The 21430-nt window shown below is 35.5% G+C and overlaps 2 protein-coding genes across 2 annotated transcripts in view; one reads left to right on the top strand and one right to left on the bottom strand.

The window, feature by feature from the left end:
- The window catches only part of LOC131165728 (ricin-like), a 630504-nt gene that overhangs the window by 387979 nt on the left and 221095 nt on the right, over positions 1-21430 (top strand). The window lies entirely within an intron of this gene.
- Positions 19390-21043, bottom strand: LOC131165726 (cyclin-U4-1-like). The gene is made up of 2 exons (XM_058123744.1): positions 20689-21043; positions 19390-19876 (listed from the first exon to the last, which is right to left on the bottom strand). Exons 1-2 carry the CDS (start codon positions 21021-21023, stop codon positions 19582-19584), a joined length of 630 nt encoding a protein of 209 aa, XP_057979727.1. The 5' UTR covers positions 21024-21043; the 3' UTR covers positions 19390-19581.

Raw genomic sequence — 21430 nt, forward strand, 5'->3', positions numbered from 1 at the left:
CTGAAAGTATATAACATATCTAAGAAGATCAATGGGTTTCTTAAAGTGTATTTGAGAATGTATAAAAGGGGGCTAATAACATATGTGTAACCTTTTAGTAGGTTAGAGGAAGTAGAAGGAGATAATTATTGTAATTCCTTTATATTAAGGCGCTTGACATTAATGGTAGGGGATTTGACCACTATAAAAGGGACCTTAGGGATGAGATAAGACATCTCAGAACTTTTGACATTATAAGCCATTTTTTCACTTACTCGAGTCTAACTTAATTAAGCATCTAAGAAGGTCTCCTTGAGACCAATAGGGGTTTCTAAGCATACTTTTTTTTCTTGGTTGTAGGTGATCGTCATATATCGTGGATGTGAGGTTGGGTTCAATTTTTAATATTAACATATTTATTAGTTTTATTCATTATTTTGTTATATATTTTATTTTTCACTCTTTGATAACCAAAAATGAAAAAGTGGATTCCATTATATTTTCTTTTCCTTTTTCTAATATTTTCCTATTTTCATATTGGACCTCCAGGTACCTCTCTCTCTCTCTCTCTCTCTCTCTCTCTCTCTCTCTCTCTCTCTCTCTCTCTCTCACACACACACACACACACACACATATGTGCTTGCTTACAATCAACCAAATATACTTAAATAATAATAATAATAATAATAATAATAATAATAACTCTTCCAGTAAAATATTATAAAATGCATCAAAGCTCAAGCTATTTGTGCATAATCTAATCCTTTGTTGTTAAAAGTCATTAAATTTAAATTATATGCATTTTTCTCAATTGTATAGTGTATTAAGGTGCATCTCCCCTAAGGACAAAGTACTTATTCACACTAATTGGAAGAAAGGTGCTCATTGAAAGATGGGAGTTCATTTCTTTTTTTTTTTTTTTCAAACTCGACTAGCTCGCGATCAATAAAACTAGTGTTTTGCGAAAATTAAATAATATAATTTTCTATAACATCGTGAAATTTTAAATTTTAAATTAATTATTTACCTTTTTTTTCCTTTTTGAAGATATTATTAAAGTTGCAAGTTAGGTTTGGATTGGATTTGATTGTAAATTTATTCAAGACGCGTTTAATTAAATACATGCAAACTATTTACTTTTAAGTTTGATTTTTCATTAGAATGTTCTTGAATTATTCAGTCCTGATTATGACCAACATCATCAATTCACCTGATAATAAAAAAAATGCAACCAAAGAAAACATGATTTAAATTTATTCACTCACATTTTTAATGTAGTAGGCAAGCTTGCCCAACCCAAGATCAAGTTTTCCTTTTTTTCTTTTTTTTTTTTTAAAAAAAGGGCAGCACCTCCATTTATTGGCCTTGATTGTCATCAACAATATGCCTCATTCAATTTAATCCTCATAATTAATATGGTGAAAGTTTTCTTTTGTGAATTCAAGAAGATTAAATACTAGTTTTGAAATAAAGGAATTGAACTTTTCAAATTTTAAAAATCACAAATAACTAACAGAGTTTTAATTTTGATTGATCGGTTTTAGTAACATGAGAAATTTATCAAAGTGGCGCATACGCAAGCATTGAAGATCCAAATTATAGTTACATATGAAACCCATCAAATTCTTTATTTGTACATTTAGCATACACGTTGTTGTTTTGATAACTTTCATTTTTGCGTACAAAATTGCGTCAAAAAGAATTTTGTTATTAGAATTTTTTTTTTTTTTTTTACGAAATCTCAAATTTATTGATAGTCCTCGTTTATGATGAAGGAATACCGTGATTACAAGTAAGACACATGAGATTTACAAATAAATAATAAAAATCATCCCAAACATCAAAACTAATAATAAAAAAACCAGTACCATAATCCAACTAAACCAAACTAAACATGCCTATATGGAATCAAAATCAAGCAAAACAAACAAACAAATTACCTGCAAAATGATGTCAATTACTCGCAAACATAAACTAGAGGAAAATCAGAGGAAAACTAAATAATGTCAATTAAAGACGAAGACTTGGTATATTCAGCTAATCCATACGAATGAAGCTTTTCATTTTACTCAGCAGCACATTACTTGTAAAATATCTCATCGTGTTGTCTCTCTCGCCTTAACGAGTCAAGAAATTTTGCCACCCGATTACCTTATCTGAATTGATACTATATAGAAAAATGAAGACCTTGTAAGTCCTCTTTTATTAATTACCAAAAGTCCCACAAGTATCATGAGGAACTATAAATGACTTTTAAAATGAAAAATATAGGCAACAAGATAACGGAGTTACAGCACATTGATCGTGTTCTATTTTTACAATTATTTCATTTTTTATGTACAAAATTGAATTAAATAAAAAGTAACAAAGAAACTAATTGTTACTTGTATATTTGAATTAAATCAAAATTTTCACTTAATTTATGCCCGTTCTTCATTCTTTTTTTTTTTTTTTTTGTTTCCTACCATTATTACCTAATTTCATTTTGTTAATCAAATATGAAGCAACCCATCACTACTTCAACCTTTTTTTTATTTAGCAATCCATAATCAGTGAATTAGAGATGCTGTCAAAATTTTAACATAATAAATTTTAATCTTTTAATTTTCTAATGACTTTAGTCTGAGTTTAGTATATTGATCTTAATGTTTTATTAATTAATCATTTTGTATAGACATACCATAAAAGAAAATTATATTGAAATATTTGCATATTATGTAATATAAATTAAAATATTTCTTACACTGCACATGTCTCTATTTGTAATTTTCAAAAAAGCATAACACTGCAATAACCTATTGAATTTTGTTCTAAGTTATATTACTTTAATTGGAGAAATTAATGAGTTTATTAGACCATAAGATATTATTTAAAAATTGTAATGTTATAACAGCTAATTATTAATAACTGACAAGGTGATAAAATTAACTTAGCCATAAAATAGGTTAACTCATTGATGCTTAGTGGAACCCAATTGGCTACCAAATGATCAATTGTTACTTTTACATTGGATTGTCATGATCTCACATCGAATGTGTATTAGATAATTCTTGGACTTATAAGGAGGGATTGAGCTTCAACTAGGGAATGCGCCTTTTATAGGATAAACCCGTGAGACCAATGGGCCAAAGCTTGTCATATCTCACTAGAGTTGGGTCTAAAATTGTTACATTTGGTATCAAAGTGACCATAAGGGTATTATCATACGAGTGGATCCACCCTATAGATACTATCATGTGAGTGAATTCTACCAAAAAGTGTAAGCCGCTCTGATAAGGACATCAAAGATCGGACATCAAAGATCGGACGGAAGAGCCTATCATAGTCTTACATCATATGTGTACTAAGGAGATCACTTTGACGCAAACGTTAGAGATTGAACGGGAGAGCCTATCACGGTCTCACATCGAATGTGTATTAGGGAGATCTTAGGTTTATATGGATGGTTTGGACTTCAATTATATGAGGTGCTTTTATAGGACAAATCGATGAGGTCAGTGGGTCAAAGCAGACAATACCTCGCCATAGTTGCATCTAACACCATTAGACTTACTTCATTAATAAAATTGGTCAATTTTATAGATCAATAATAATTTAATTAACAACTTTCAGAATATTTAAGTCTAAAACTTAATTGATTCATTTGCATTTCAAGATTTTGGTTCTCACAATTTGATATTTTACTTTTTTTTTTTTCAAAAAAATATATCAAGTAGGGTTTGAATGAATTTGACCTATTGAATTGCCATAGAAAACACAATCAATTTTAAGCTGAGCTGCTGAATTTACGGTCTAATTGATTGGCTAGGTTGCTCTGAAAGAACACTAATGATAATTATTCATTTAAAATATATAAAAATACTACTCTTTCACTAACTAGTCAACTTGAAAAAACCGCCATTACTTTTTTGCGTGTGGAAGCTACTTAAGGAAAAATATTAAGATTACAAAAATCTTCATTGTAGAAAATGTCCATACTCCATTACCATTAATACATAATATTAAATGAAGGCACAAGTGAGTGATAAATACTCATGAAAATATTAGTGTAACTATTTTCAGGTCGTGTTTGGGAGTGAGAGCATGAATTTAGGCCTTTCAATTTGGATTTTAGTGGATTGGAATAAATTTCAATACAATTTTATATTATATCTTAGGCAAATCCAATACAACTCCAAATCTAAGGCCTCTTCAAAGATAGAGAACAAAAATCTAAGGACTTTTTCAAAGTGTGAAATATATTTTTTACTTTCTACTTTTTATTTTTCAAAGGGTTATTAAAAAAAAAAAAAACTAGCTTATTATTGTTGTGCAACATTTGTATAAAAAAATAAAAAACATAAAAAGTTTTGTCGTTGTTTACTTGACGAAAATAGTTTTTAGTTCTATTGCTAATTTTTAAATAATTATAAAAATATTGCTACCTTAGTTTTCAATTATCTGAATTTGAATTGCAAAGTTAAAAAACATAATTATTTTTTTTCATATTCCTAGTGTGTTATATAATTTTTGATAAGTTGAAAAACAGGGTATCATTTTTGTAATTATTTGAGTTCTAAAAATAAAAACGAAAAATATTTTCCACAGGTAAATAAACCCTTTATTTCATTTTTTTTTTAGTGCAAATTTCAAAAATTAAAAAATAAGGTAACATTTCATTATAATCCTTTGAAAATGTTTTTTTTATAAAATATTTCTACAACTGTCCTTGTGCTCTTAAAAGCATGCATATATATATATATATATATATATATATGTATATATATATATATTATTAATTTGGATAAAATATTTAAAAATATTTTTGCCCCTCAAGTTAATCACCTATAGCAAATAACATCATTTATGCATTAGTAAAATTGCCTATTCAAGAATACTTCAATTTTTTCATCCCATGAGAAGTTCTTAGGTTAAAAACTAAAAGAATTGTATAATGTCATTTTCCATAATCTTAATAAGTGCTAATAAATTTGCGTGAACTTTTTCTCGAGACAATTGGCATATACAATTTCATTTTACAAACATTATATATCTAATCTAAGCTGACTATATGCTTTTCTTCATCATAATATCTGAGATGATTGAGTCCATATTATCTAATGTATTAATTCTCTCCTAGTTTTATATTCATAAAACCTAATAAATAATTAAAGTGATTACATTATCATCCCCAATCTCTCTCTCTCTCTCTCTCTCTCTCTCTCTCGTAGTTGGGCTTTAAGCATCAGTAGTACAACTGTAAAATGGGATGGGGAATCCCATAGTCTTCCCTGCCAAAATAAACAAAACAGAGTACCACTTAGGGCAGGGCACAATCTGTCACATTCCCAGCTCACCTTTTTCCCCTTTCCAGATTGGGTCCAAGCCAGAACAAAACACCATGTAGATTTGCACACAGGGACAGCCCATTGGCCACCCCACCCCAAGCCCCAAAGCCAATGGTGCGCAATCTTGACTTGGACAACACCAAGTCTGTTGTGATTCCAAAAAATAAATAAAAAAAATAAATTATTAATTTAATAATATAATATAATAATATATGTAATATAACATTATATATGTATTTTATAAGTTACCTTAGGCTTCGTTAACCCTCAGAAACCAAAATTGATTTCATTCATTGAGACCCCCACCCCACACAAATTCATGCGCCATCTCATCTCTCTCCTAACATCTCTCTCATCTCACTCTCTCTCTCTCTGCCCTCAATTTCTTGACGATAAGTGCCCCAATTGAAAAATACAAAACACCATTGGGTTCCTATCTCGGCCACTAACATTTTAACCAGAATGGATTTACCGTAGGAGCGTCGTAAGCACCACTCTTGGAGTGAGGTAAATGAAATAAATTATGTCAGGATTTTTTATAATTTAGCTAATTAAATTGTAATATAAGATTACAGGAATTATATACACGCTTTTCTGAATATTCTATCATATGGAAATTAGATTTTAGATTTTATTATTATTATTATTATTATTATTATTATTATGAGTTAATTAAATTGGTGTTTGTGAGCCTAAAGATTTTATAATAATTGTTATTTTAAAGTTGAACTGATTGAATTAAAATATTTGATTTTTAGGTTATTATAATAAATTTTCTAAATGATTTGATCGGTTAAAACTATTGATTTGATTTATTATACGTATTTTGTAAAGAATTAAAGTGAGTGGGGTTGGTTATCTCCATTTTTCCTTTATATACATATTTTGAGTTTAATAAATAGTGGAGATAATTAAACTGGTATTTTCGGTAAAACAGATATTGGATATAAAATGACATGTTTTCCAGTAATTTATATAATTATAATTATAGAATAAATTATATGGCATGAGATTTAATTATATTTTACTACACATTTAAATCTGAGTATTTTTGTGGTATTATCGTAAAAATGTGATTTGGACTATTTGATGGAAATACTGAAAATGTGGTGGAATTTGTGAAATAAGATATGACGGTTGAGAGCCGGGTTAATATAACAGTTGAGAGATGGGTTTGATATGACGGCTGAGAGCCAGGTTTGATATGACGGTTGAGTGTCGGGTTTGATTTGATAGTTATACTGAAATAAGAAAATGAGAATTTTATTACAGTTTTATTACTTAAATTGCATTATATGGTTTAAGAACCCTGAGGACCGGTTGTGATGAGAGTACGGTATCATAGTTAGTATTTGAGATAGTGCAACCATACTATTTTGGATAGAAGTGTTGGTAATGAAAAGTCGATTTTAGCCATGGAAGGGTTGTGTACCCCCTTGGAGTCTAGACTAGGCTGGGTAGGTAAATTGGACTTGCAGACATAAGGTTTGACGCAGCCTGGTGGTAGGCCAGCCAGGGTTAGGTCAAGTCTTCGAATCGCACAACCCGATCATGGGGGTTTCTACATGATGATGGTGTATGTCCAAAAGGGGGTTTCTTCTACGTATATAACGTATATATGTGAATTTATGTAAATAGGGTTATTCAAATGAACTATTTTATATTATGAAAGAAATGTGTATTTTCAACTATATAGGTGTGAATTATGTTGTACAAATGTCATATTTATCAAATAAATTAAATTAAAGAATGTGTTTAAATTCATGAGAACTCATATTAGCCACATACTAACAATAATATATTCCCCATTAAATATACACATTTTTCAAGACCTTTGGAAAACTGAGTCTAGGAGCTTCAGGATGGGACCTAGACGAGCTAGTTGAGAGTGAGTAGTGTTGGGACAATATTTTGTTCATATCTAGTTGTTTTGGTTATTCGGGGTTGTAATATGTTTTAGGGAGATGTTGATATTAAGGTTGAGAGGTAGTACTCTGGTATGCATGGTTGTAAAAGTATATCTTGCTTCCGTTGGTTGTATATTTAAATTATCTATAGAATATAGCACTATGGGCCCCATTGAGTTCGGGGTGCTACAGTCATGATTTCAGAGCAGACTTATTTTATATGGAAAAAAAAAATATAGCATAATTTTTGAGTCGCTACTATTGTGGTATCAGAGCCTAGGTTGTTAGGCTTTGCAAACTCTAGAGGAATTATACTACCAAAGTATAGGAATGAGTGGTGATAAGAGTAAGAAAGGGGTAGCCTAGACAAGGTAAAGTAGGTTAGGTATAGGGTGGATAACGAATCAAAGTACTTGAGATGTTGGGGTTTGTCTTGTAGCCTGGAGGCAAAATTCCCTTGACGGTCTTCTGTGGTTTTCCTGAGGTGACGATCTCAAAAAAAATCATGGCAAACCATCAACGGTTTTGTTTCTGAGTAGTAAGGCTGACCCTTGGATTGGGGAGTTGAAGGTTAGATTATTTATTTGTGTGAGAAAAGTGCATCAGGAAAGTCTACGTATTTCAGTATGAGAATGTAAGCAATTCTATAGTTTTACCTAATTTGTTGTACTGGTTAGGTCCCAGCAATAGAATTCTAAGAAACTATTATTTGCTTTGTTTTCAGGATGGATCCTAAGGATAAGGGCATAGACGTCGGAGGTAATAATAATGTGGATACTTCTAACGAGGAGGATGTAGATACCTCGACAGTGCTGCGAGGTTTAGCCCAAAAAGTTAGGAAGGAAATTCGACGGGACCTCAGAGGACAGAATCACCTGCAAGTAGATCGGGGCTGCACTATCGAGCAATTCACTCGTATGAGTTCGCTGACATTTGCAGGAGGAGTGGACTCGATCGCGACTGAGGATTGGGTTCAAGAGATTGAGGAGCTTCTGGCTATTTTACATTGCATTGATGAGCAGAGGGTGTAGTACGTCACTTTAAAATTGATAGGAGAGGCTAAACGATGGTGGAGAGCAGTATGGATGCTGGAGGAATAGAGGTCAGGACTTGCGGCTATCACTTGGAGCCGTTTTCAGGAGATCTTCTTAGACAGGTATTTCCCCACTTCCATCAGGGAAGCTAATGCGGAGGAGTTCCTAAATCCGACATAAGGGCACTTGACCATACAACAATACGCAGCCAAGTTCATAGAGCTATCTCGCTTCGCCCCGTACATGGTCCCAGATGAGCTGAAGAAGGTCCAGAGGTTTGAGAGAGGTCTGAGGTAGGGAATACACGCGCAAGTGGTGGCGTTGCAAGCCCAGAGTTTCTGTAAACTAATGGACAAAGCCTTGGTAGTGGAGGCTAGTATACAGGAGTGTGAGGGGGTAGCGAACTAAAGGAAGAAACCCCTGCCTCATGGGTTTCAGACCGGAACTAGTTAGAATACATGGAGGAAACTTGGTGACTAGGTGGGTCAGCTATAGGAGGTGGGGCCTTGAGCTCCTCAGGGAACTTATTCATGCCCTCCTTGCCCCATGTGTCATCAAAAGCATTGGGGTGAGTGTCGGGGTAGATTAGCTGGTTGTTACCGATGTGGTAGACCTGTCCACATAACACGAGACTGTCGTGCACCATTCAATGATGTACCCACACCTCATCAGTTCTAGGGACATAATTAGCACCCCAAGGTGGCCACCAGAGGGCCATCACCCAGGCGTGGGTGTATTCACTTATGTTGGGACATACAGAGGACACCGGCGACGTGGTGATAGGTACTATTTTATTTTTGTCGCATAAATCTATTGTGTTGTTTGATTCAGGGGCAACACATTCATTCATGGCTCGGGAGTTCATTAAATTGTGCGGGATAGAGGCTCAGCCACTAGGCGTCGATTTATCATTGGCTACACCGACAGGGATCGTAGTAACGTGTAGGAGGATACTTGAAAATTTTCCGATTAGTATTCAAGGAAAGACGTTGCCTATTAATCTTGTAGTTCTCGACATGCACGGATTTGGACTGGCTATCTTCCGAATATGCCAATATCGACTATTACAAGAAAGAGGTGGTGTTTATACCTCTAGGAGAGCAGGAGTTTAGATTTGTGGGGTCGCGTGTGCGCCTCGCCATCAATTTTGTCAGCCATGTAGACTAAAAGGTTACTCTTGAATGGGTGCTAGGGGTACCTAGCTTGGGTAAAGAATACACCGGAGGGGGAAGTTAAGTTGAAGGATATTCCAATAGTAAAGGAGTTTCCTGACGTATATTTGGAGGATTTTCTGGGGTTACCTCCTAAGCACGAGTGGAGTTTGCTATTGATTTATCTTCGGGAATGGCGCCGATCTTTAAGGATCCATACAAAATGGCTCCAGCCGAATTGAAAGAATTAAAGAAGCAATTACAGGAGTTGTTGGATAAGGGGTTCATTAAGCCAAGTGTATCTCTGTGGGGTGCACCAGTGTTATTTGTTAAAACGAAAGATGGGTCGATGAGGATGTGCATCGACTATCAAGAGATAAATAAAGTGACGATAAATAATAAGTACCCGCTACCTCGTATCAATGATTTTGACCAACTCTAGGGAATGCAAGTTTTCTCAAAAATCGATCTACGGTTCGGGTATCATCAGGTGAAAGTTAAATCAGAGGATGTATCAAAGACTGCTTTCCAAACCAAGTATGGCCATTATGAATTTTTGGTTATGCCATTCGGACTAACTAATGATCTGGTTGTATTCATGGACCTGATGAATAGGGTCTTCCATCAGTACTTGAATCAGTTCATAGTCGTATTTATTGATGACATATTGGTGTATTCAAAGAGTCTCGAAGAGCATAAGGGTCATCCGAGGATAGTGCTTAGGTGCTGAGGGAAAATATACTATATGTCAAATTCAAGAAATGTGAGTTCTGGCTAGAACAAGTAGCATTCTTGGGGCACGTGATATCCAAGGATGGTATTTCTATGGGTCTGAGCAAGATAGAGGTTGTAGTGGACTAGGCAAGACCAAAAAATGTCCACGAGGTCTGGAGTTTCTTGGGATTGACATGATACTATCTCCGATTTGTGGAGGGTTTCTTTAAGTTATCAAGTCCTCCGACAAAGTTGACCAGGAAGAATATGAGATATGAGTGGACAAATGTGTGTGAGCAAAGTTTTCAATAGTTAAAGAAACGGCTGATCACTGCACCAGTGCTGACAATTCCTTCAGGAGAAGGGGGTTTTGTAATCTATAGTGATGCGTATTAAAAAGGGCTCGGGTGCATACTAATACAACGGGGAAAGGTTATATTTTCACACAAAAGGAGTTGAATATAAGATAGAGAAGATGGCTTGAACTTAAAAAAGACTATGATTGCACCATCGGTTATTTCCCAAGGAAAGATAATGTGGTAGTTGATGCTTTGAGTCAGAAGTTAGTGGATGCATCAGTTTCGGCAGTAGTGGCCCAACACTAGATCAGGATGGACCTAGAGAGGTTTGGCATGGAAGTGGTGGAAGGGAATCACTTGGAATTTATCGCAAGTCTAGTAATCCAGCCGACCTTGCAGGAAAAGATTAAAGCTACTCAGATAAATGATACAGAATTGGTGAAAATTGTGGAGAAAGTACGGAGTGGGCAACAAAAAAATTTCAATATCTCAAATGATTGGGTTCTCATATTTCACACCAGACTATGAGTACCTAACGACGCAGAGATTAAAAGGGTGATTCTGGAGGAGGCTCATTGCTCTCTTTATACCGTACATCTAGGGAGTACAAAGATGTATAGAGATTTGTGAGAATCCTTTTGGTGGAGTAATATGAAGAAGGAGCTTGCCCGATTAATGGAACAGTGTCTAATATTCCAGCAAGTGAAAGCGGAACATTAGAGACCAACGGGACCACTGCAACCACTTTACATTCTTGAGTGGAAGTGGGAACACATCTCCATGGAAAGTCACGGAGTTACTGTTAGCGTTGCATTGAGAGAACGTCATTTGGGTAATTATGGATCGGCTGACAATGACTGCACATTTTGTTCCGATCAGAGTCAGTTACTCCATGAATAGGCTGACAGAACTTTATGTGCAAGAGATAGTTAGACTCCATGTAACACCCTCAAAATTCACATACATTTTATATATATATATATAAATATATACAATAAACATTCCTACACAGTGAAAACATAAATCATATAACCATTATATATAAACTGTACAATACCAGAATCCACAATATACTAACCATACAAAAATGCCCCTCCAGTATCATCTATCCCAAAACATACACAACTCTGTCAAAAAGTCACCCTATAACCAGTGTGATCTGAGCTACACTCTATCTGCAAGCCTGATCTGCTCGCCTAACTGGCTCACCTAAAAAACGTTAAGGTAATGGATGAGTCGACGCTCAGTAAGTGGAAATATGCTATTACTAGTGTGTGACAACTAAGTTAAGAATACTTAAAAATAGCAACTGAACTGTAATGCAATAAATAATCTGTAAAACATATCTATTCTTACTCAATTTAAAATGTACTGTATCATCTGTATTTTCTATTTTCATACTAATAATATCATACTATACTCATCATAAACTGTAAAACTGTATACATATACATATCTATTCTTTATCCCTGGGACTCTGTACATCATGATTTGACCCCTCATGACAGGGTTGTGTGGCCCGTAGGCGGGACTCTATCTGGTCGGCCCTCCAGATAAGTCAATATACTCTACACTACCTTACCCCGACCAAACTGCATCCTCTCCTAGGAGCGGGACTGGCTAGTACCTCGTCTAACCGGCCCCCCTCTACCCAGCGTACTGAGGAGCTCCATCCTCTCCGAACACGGTTAGACGGTACCCACACACTATCTGAAATGTGTGGTTGCACTCTATCTAAATATAGCAACGGTACCGTGCTCTGTAATCTAAATCTGTACTATATCTGTCTGTAATCTTTTCACAGGGATATGATACTATATACATATATACATATCTATTTTTTTACTATTTCCGTCATGTTTCCAAAATTACCATAACTCTATCTTTCTGTAATTTTTGTATACTGTATCCGTAGCATCTTGATGCTACCTCTATATATGTATCTATCTATATACTTTTTCTGTATACTCTGTATGTTATGGTAATAGGAAACATGACATGCTATAACTTTGTATTACTGTTCTGTGTAAAGCTGTAATATAAATACTGATATGAGTAACTGTGTACATGTGTATGTATATATGTACATATCTGTTTCATAAAACTATTCATATAAAAACTATATATGCATGTACATTCTCTGTATAATCTCTGTGAATATATATATATATATATATCTGTATTTGTATATTCTGTATAATCTCATATACTGAAAAAAACTATATAAACTGTATATACTGTCAATAATTGTGTATTCAGTATAGTATGATACATTATAAAAGCTATATAAATTTCTTCATCACATGAAAATCCCCTAAGGCCACACAACATTTAAATTCATATCCTATAAATACTGTATAATAAACTGGAATAAATATGCGTTGAGAAAATCTCTAATAGCATTATGAAAATTCATAGCATAGCATATTTTCCTTACCTCAACTTTGAAAAACCCCCTATAAAAATCTGGCTCTATACCCGCAGGGTTCTTAACCCAACATCCTGAAAATGCAATCCCCCAGAACAAAATATCAGTATTTCTTAGTTTACATCATTTCTTATAACTGTCAGGAAGTCAAAAACTAAATAAAAGACCTTACCCTGAATTTGGGATGAAATTCAACTTTATTTTCCCGACGATCTACTCCGGCAGACTTGTGGAGAACTCCGCCAGGAGCATCGTGGTAGCTTTGGATCGTCGATCCGGCGACTGGTGGGGCCGGGATCGAAGAGAGAAGGGAGAGGATTCGTAGAGAGAGGAGAGAGAGAGAGAGAGAGAGAGAGAGAGAGAGAGAGAGAGAGAGAGAGAGAGAGAGAGAGGAGAGAGAGTGGAGCGCTGAAAATGATTAAAAATTCCAGTTTTTATATATTTATACTGCCCGATTCGTCGACGAGACTCGTCATCTCGTTGACGAGTCCTTCATTAAATTCGTCGACGAGTCCCTATATTCGTCGATGAAATTCAGGCTGCTCCACACCCCCTCTCGGTATTTTCTCGTCGACGAAACCCTGTATTCATCGACGAATCCCTGGGTAATTCCTTGAAATTATTATTATTATTATCTCTAAAATGCGATGTCATCGAAGCCTACTGCCTCGTTCTGTTTTTGTTTCCATTTTCCTCTCTCTTTAATATTTGAATATCAATATTTTTCGGGTCGTTACACTCCATGGCGTGCCTATGTCCATTGTTTGTGATCGAGATCCACGATTCACCTCTCGGTTCTGGAAAAGTTTGTAGGAAGTTTTGGGATCTTAACTTACTTTCAATACTGCATTTCACCCATAAATTGACAGACAGTCGGAGTGAACAATTCAGATCTTAGAGGATATACTGAGGGCCTGTTTACTGGATTTCGAAGGTAGTTGGATCTAGCTTTTGCCACTGGTGGAATTCACCTACAATAATAACTATCAAGCTAGTATCGATATGACACCATATGAAGCATTGTATGGTCGCAGGTGCCAATCTCTGTTGTATTGGGATGAGGTTGGAGAACGGTAGATTTTTGGGGCTAGAATTGATTCAAAAAACATCTAATAAAATCAAGTTGATTCGAGACAGAATCAAGGCAGCTTAGAGTCAATAGAAAAGCTATGCAAATACCGTCGTCAAAAGCTGGAGTTTGGCGTAGGAGATAACGTATTCTTAAAAATTGCGCCAATGAAAGGAGTTATAAGATTTGGGAAGAAAGGTAAACTGAGCCGTAGATATATTGGTCATTCGAGATATTAGAGAAGGAAATACGTCAGAGGTATCCACACCTATCTAATGAGGCCCAACACTAGTAAGATGAGTCTGACTGTTTAGGTAAGTGCTTGGTTTTTAGATGGAAAGAATGTTGATTAGCAAATTTCGAAGATGAAATTTTTTTTAAGGATGGGAGAATGTAGTGATTCCAAAAATAAATAAATAAATAAATTATTAATTTATTAATATAATATAGTATTATATATATATATGGATATATATTTATAAGTTACCCGAGGCTTCCTAACCAAAATTTATTTCATTCACTGAGACCCCCTATACACAAAAATTCCTGTGCCATCTCATCTCTCTCCTCACATATCTCTTATCTTTCTCTCTCTCCTCAATTTCTCGGTTATAAGTGCCCCGATTGAAAAATAGAAAATATTATTGGATTCCGATCTCGGACACCAACATTTTAACTAGAGTGGATTTGTCGTAGGAGCGTCGTAGGCACTTGAGATGAGGTAAGAGGAATAAATTATTATGTTAGGATTTTTTATAATTTAACCGATTAAATTGTCATATGAGATTACATGAATTATATAAAATTTTTTCTGACTATTATGTGGAAATTGGATTTTGGATTATTATTATTATTATTATGAGTTAATTAAACTGGTGTTTGGGAGTTTAGGGATATTATAATAAATTTTATTTTAAAATTGAATTGATTGAATTAAAGTATTTGATTTCTAGGTTATTATAATAAATTTTCTGAATGATGTGACCAGTTAAAATTATTGGTTTGATTTATTATATTTATTGTAACGATCTGCTTAATTTCCACATTTTTTCCTTTTTCTTAAAAAATAATACAAAATTTGTATAATAAATTCAGTAGATCATAATCAACCTGAACCCGTGGGTATCAGAGATATAACAGAAACACAAACAGAAACCTAAGCAGCAGGAAACATAAAATCATAAATAACTCATAATACCATATACAATATAATCTATCACAATACCAGAGTTGCTATATCCACTGTATATACATACATAAACCACCCGGAAGAGTCCTAGGGTCATTCCCACAAAATCCAACTGACCCTATCACAAAATACATACCCTTCAGAAAGGGCAGATCAGCCGTAACTATTACAGCGGAGCTTTACCCGCTCTTCTATCAGGAGCTCCTGAAAATTTCATGTTATTCGGGGTAAGACATCTCTCAGTAAGGGAAATAAACTAATACTAGTGTGTGGCAACATGAGTAATAATTATTTACATAAACATAACCAGTAAAACTGTATATCTCATTTCTAGGAAAAACATGTATAATCAAAGCATAACAGAACATACAAGATCCTCATAGAACAATTCATCTCATATAAATATAATACAAAAACAACCCTAGTAGGTTAGTTGACTGTTGTCATGTATTACCCCCACATGACTGGGTTGTGTGGCCCGAAGGCGGGACCTGACAATGGTTGGTCGACCACTGCCAAGTCAAAAGTACAATCTGTAAATCCGATGGGTCTGCCAGACATGATCCGTATACCAGGGGCGCTCACACTTCTTAAAACCACATCGACCATCCAACCTCACGCCACTCCGTACAGTAGCATTAACACAAATATCATGATGAATCATGAACACATAGCATCGGTACCGTGCAAGTGCTAGCCTAAACCAAACCAACCAGATTCTGATAACATATAACATATAATGAAACTGTGATACATGGATATTTCATATCATTAATTATCAAATCAATCATATCATTTTGCATATATACGTATATCATGAAAATCATTAGCCCGTACGCTGGTATTTCATATTTTACCATACTCGGCCCGTACGCCGGAAAATCATATCCATAACTTGGCCCGTATGCCAAAAAATCATACACATAGCTCGGCCTGTACACCCCGTACGCCGATTTTTCATTATAAAAATCCATATCTTTATCATATTCCCAGAAAATAGTATTTCATTATAAATTCTACTCATGCCACACGAAATAGGTTTCATACATACTTAAACATATCATCTTTTACAGCAGTATTTCCCAATCATAAAGCATATATAAATATATTTATTTTCCTCAAATCAGATGTTGTAATAACATACATATATTTTCATAAAATAACTAGCTTAGTTTATCCCCTTACCCGATTCCTGAAAAAGCCTCCTAAGAAAACAATTCATCACCCGCAGGGTTCCCCGATCAACACCCTAAGAACAACATTCCTCATAACTAAACTTAAGTATTTCAACGCGTACTACCCTTTCTACAACTGTCAAGAAGTCAAATATTGAGTAGAAAGCCTTACCTTGAATTTGGGATGAATTCCAAACTCGTCCCACCAATGATCCACTTCGGCAGACTTGCAGAGAACTTTCCTAGGAGCGTTGTGATGGATTCAGATTGTCGAACCGGCAGAAAATCGGCCCGAGATCTTAGAGAGAAGGTAGGAGGGGCATATAGGAGAGAGAGAGAGAGAGAGAGAGAGAGAGAGAGAGAGAGAGAGAAGTGATTTGCACAGGTTTTCGGCTAAAAATGAATTTTACCCCTACTTATACACTGAACTTCGTTGATGAGCCACGTCACCTCGTTGACGAGGTCATGAAGACAACTCGTCAACAAACTCTCTCCTCGTCGACGAAATTCAGAATCACCAAAAACCTCTCTTGGTATTTTCTCGTCTACGAATCGTACCCTCGTCGATGAGTCCAATTGTAACTTCATCGACAAGGCCTGCTGCCTCTTTCTTTTCCTCTCCCATTTCTATTTCCTCCCTCTCTATTATCATTTAAATATTATAATTATTCGGGTCATTACATGTATTTTGTAAAGAATTAAAGTGAGTAGGTGTAACGCCCTAACCTGGGTTTGCTAGGGAGCACTGCATCTCTCCTCCTCCACCTAAACCAGACAATAGGGGGTGGGCCTTATCGGATTAATGACCGGCCCCACATACCAACATGTGTCATTTTTAGTGTGTTTTGTCCTCACTCACACACTTCCTCCTCCCTCTTTATTATCATTTAAGTATTATAATTATTCAGGTCATTACATGTAGTTTGTAAAGAATTAAAGTGAATAGGTGTAACGCCCCAACCTGGGTCTGCCAGGGAGCACTGCGTCTCTCCTCCTCCACCTGGACCAGACAACAGGGGGTGGGACTTATCGGACTAATGACTGGCCCCACAGACCAACATGTATCCTTTTCAGTGTGTTTTGTCCTTACTCACACGCTTCATAAGAAAACTTTTCAAAAGGCCACCTATCCCAAGATTGCTCCAAGTCAAGCACGCTTAATCGTGGAGTTCTTATGGGAAGGTTCCTAAAAAGAAAGGTGCACCTTGTTGATATAAGTAGTAACATAAAATTCTTTTTAAGTCTTTCTTCCACGGGGTATCACAGTCTCCCCCACTTATAGAACGTAACGTCCTCATTGCGAACCCACATTTCCAAACCTAGGGGATGTGAATTTTATCATACTTCCAACTGGGTAATGGGTCTAATACCATTTTGTAACGCTCCAACGTAGGTCTGTCAGGGAGCACTGCGTCTCTCCTCCTCCACTTAGACCAGACAATAGGGAAGGGGACCTTATCGAACTAATGACTGGCCCCACAGACTAACACGTGTCCTTTTCAATGTGTTTTGTCCTCACTCACACGCGTTTTGAGAAAATTTCCTAGAAGGTCACCCATCCCAAGACTACTCCAAGTCAAGCACGCTTACCGTAGAGTTCTTATGGAAATGCTCCCGAAAAAAAAGGTGCACCTTATTGATATGGGTAGTAACATCAAATTCTTTTTAAGTCTTTCTTCTACGGGGTATCACAGTAGGGTTGGTTATCTTCGTTTTTCCTTTAAATACATATTTTGAGTTAAATAAATGGTGGAGATAATTAAATCGATATTTTCGGTAAAATAGATATTGGAAATAAAATGAAATGTTTTCCAGTACTTTATATAATTATAATTATTGAATAAATTGTGTGACATGAGATTTAATTATATTTTACTGCATATTTGCATCTGAGTATTTTTGTGGTATTATCGTAAGAATGTGATTTGAGCTATTTGATGGAAATACTAGAAATGTGGTGGAATTTGTGAAATCAGATATGACGGCTAAGAGCTGGGTTTGATATGACGCCTGAGAGTTGGGTTTGATATGATGGCTAAGAGTCGGGTTTGATATGACGGCTGAGTGCCAGGTTTGATTTGACATTTATATTGAAATACGGAAATGAAAATTTTATTACAATTTTATTACTTAAATTGCATTATATGGTTTAAGAACCTTGAAGACCAATTGTGATGAGAGCACGCTACCGTAGCTAGTATTTGAGATAGTGCAACCACACTGTTCTGGATAGAAGTGTTGGTAATGAAAAGTCGATTTGGCCACGAAAGGGTTGTGTACCCCCCCCCCCCGGGAGTCTAGACCAAACTGGGTAGACAAATCGAACTTGCAGACATAAGGTTTGACTTAGCCTAGTGGTAGGCCAGCCAAGGCTAGGTCAAGTCTTCGGACCGCACAACCCAATCGTAGGAGTTTATACATGATGATGTTGTATGTCCAAAAGGGGGTTTCTTTTGCGTATATATGTAATTTATGTAAATTGGGTTATTTAAACGAACTGTTTTATATTCTGAAAGAAATGTGTATTTTTAATTGTATAGGTGTGAGTTATGTTGTACAAATGTCAATATCTGTCAAAAAATTAAATTAAAGAAAGTGTTTAAATTCATGAGAACTTATATTAGCCACAAACTGACAATAATTTATTCCGTTTTACTGAGAAGTATCTCACCCTATTAAATATACAAATATTTTAGGACCTTCAGGAAACTGAGTTTAGGAGCTTCAAGACAGGACCTAAGCGAGCTAGCTGAGAGTGAGTAGTGTTGGGACAATATTTTGTTTATATATAGTTGTTTTGATTATTCGGGGTTGTAATATGTTTTGAGGAGATATTAATATCAAGGTTGAGAGGTAGTACTCTGGTATGCATGATTATAAAAGTATATCTTACTTCCGTTGGTTGTATATTTAAATTATCTACAGAATATTAGCACTGCGAGCCCTATTGAGTTTGAGGCGCTACAGTCGTGATTTCAGAGCAGACTTATTTTATATGGGAAAAAAAATATAGCATAATTTTTTGGGTTGCTACAAAGCATCTCTAATAGAATTGTCAAATTTAAAACTCAAGGAAAAAAAGAAAAACAAAAAGGGGATCTCTAATTTAAGCAAAAATTGATGAACACAAGGGAAATTTTATAGCCAGACTGTAAAGCAAAGACCCCCATCTGTACATACCAGCTGTGCTTACAAGTCAAAACATTTTCCCATACAAGAAAAGAAGAAGAGACAAAAAAGAGGGAGGGATTCACAATCTCTAATTTCAATTTTCAACTACAATTAATTGGAGAGCTTCATGAATCTCACTTAGGCAGCTAGCTGCTGCTCTTTGTGGGAGGATTCATCTTCATTGAAGCACAAGTATTGGAGCTTCAACGATGATGATCTTGCAGCAAAGCCTGGAGGAGACTCTGGCAGTGGGAAGTGCAGGGGAGATTGCAGCATCAACATGTGAGCATGGAGGTAGGAGCAGTAGGTGTTATAGGAGATAGGTGTCACGTTCAAGTGGAAACCCAATCCATACAGAAAATCCACTTCAAGAAAGTTCATCTCTGCCGTGCTGATTCCTCCAATTTTGGCATAGTGAGCATTGTTGTAGTATCTGCAAGTTTCAGAGCGTACATAATAAAGAAGGGATTCGTTAATATAATAACGAGTGTTGCATGGTGAGATTTTTAATTATATATATGTGAAGCAGGGGGAAACAGGACAAATGGTAAAATTGGAATCAGGGTGATTTGATTAATCACCAAACGACCCACCAGCACAAGACAGAGGATTGGAAAATAATGGCAAAGGTATGATATAAGGTCTTATTTATGTCATTAATGGCGTTTGAACAGTGTACGTGGCCCTTTTATCAATCAATCTCATCTTGGGTGGCTGTCGGCCAAAACAAGCAGGGTGCACATGCTCATGTCTATTTGGAACTACTCAATTTTAAGTGAAAAATATGAGTAACGTGATTTTTTGAAAAAGAAAAGTTCAAATCAAATGGGTTTTTAATGGACCCTGAAAATTTTTGAAAATGGAAATCGAAATTTGTCAATAGGGTTTCAGGGTTACAGGAATTTTGTATTTCCGGGAGAAACAAACTCATAGAGGGACTAAATTTTAGCAATAGAAGGAAATCAGAGAATAAATTTTGAAATCCCAATTTCTTGTGCATACACTAATAAACCAGACGTTACGGACTTAAAAGTTATAAGGGAAATTTCAAATTGTAGAATATTTTAGATCCAAGAAAATCAAAATTTTTTTATAAGGAATTTCAAATTCCATAATATTTAAGATCCGAGAGTTCCAAAATTTTTCATTCTCCGGAATCCTTCATCAAATCCAGAAATTAATCTTCGTTCGAGAAACAAACTTAAATCTCATTTTTTTTCTTGAAAAAAAGACCCAAAAACTCACATATCATCCAAGAATTTTGCCGCAACCATGACGCTGGTGATGAGCAATCGATGAACATTCAAGGAATTGATGGGAAGCGAGGGGTGGTGGCGAGAGAACCGATCGAGGTAAACGTAGGCGACGAGGAAACAAGAGGGGCTGCAATTGGCGTACTTGAAAATCCTCTCGAGATAGCTCTGGATGGAAATGGTGGGGCGGGTGAGGCTGTGGAAGACGGAGATCTTCTGAGGAAAAAGCTGACGGTTGAGATCGTTCGAATCGGCGACTCTCTGAAGTAGAGAAGACATGGAGGTGATGAGGTTGGGCATCACAGCGGGGTTTTGGAAGTCTGCCATTGATGAGAACTGAAGCTTCTTCTTGTGGCCTTTTTGTAGTGTGGCCGTTATTTGTTAAGCTTTGTGAAATGACGGAAACACCCTTAGAAATTCGTATTATGACTGCGGTGTCCTTCGCGGGGGTGCAAATGAAATTGGCCTCAAAAGTTAATGATTAGTGCTGTCTTTGATTGCTTAATTCAAACTTAAATTTGGAGCATTAAAGTTTTGACTCAAAATTTTATTTTATTTAAAAGAAAAATGTAAATAAAAGGAAGGAACATAAATAAGTTTAAGGTTTTAATTTGATGATTTAGTTTATGCAGTAGTAGCTGAATTAGATTGTTAATTTGATGATTAATTTTTTTAATACAATGACGAGTTTTGAATTTAAACGGTAATAAAATTTTAAGCCCAAATGTTAGGGA

This window comes from Malania oleifera, chromosome 10, assembly GCF_029873635.1.
Source record: "Malania oleifera isolate guangnan ecotype guangnan chromosome 10, ASM2987363v1, whole genome shotgun sequence".
Classification (NCBI taxonomy): domain Eukaryota; kingdom Viridiplantae; phylum Streptophyta; class Magnoliopsida; order Santalales; family Ximeniaceae; genus Malania; species Malania oleifera.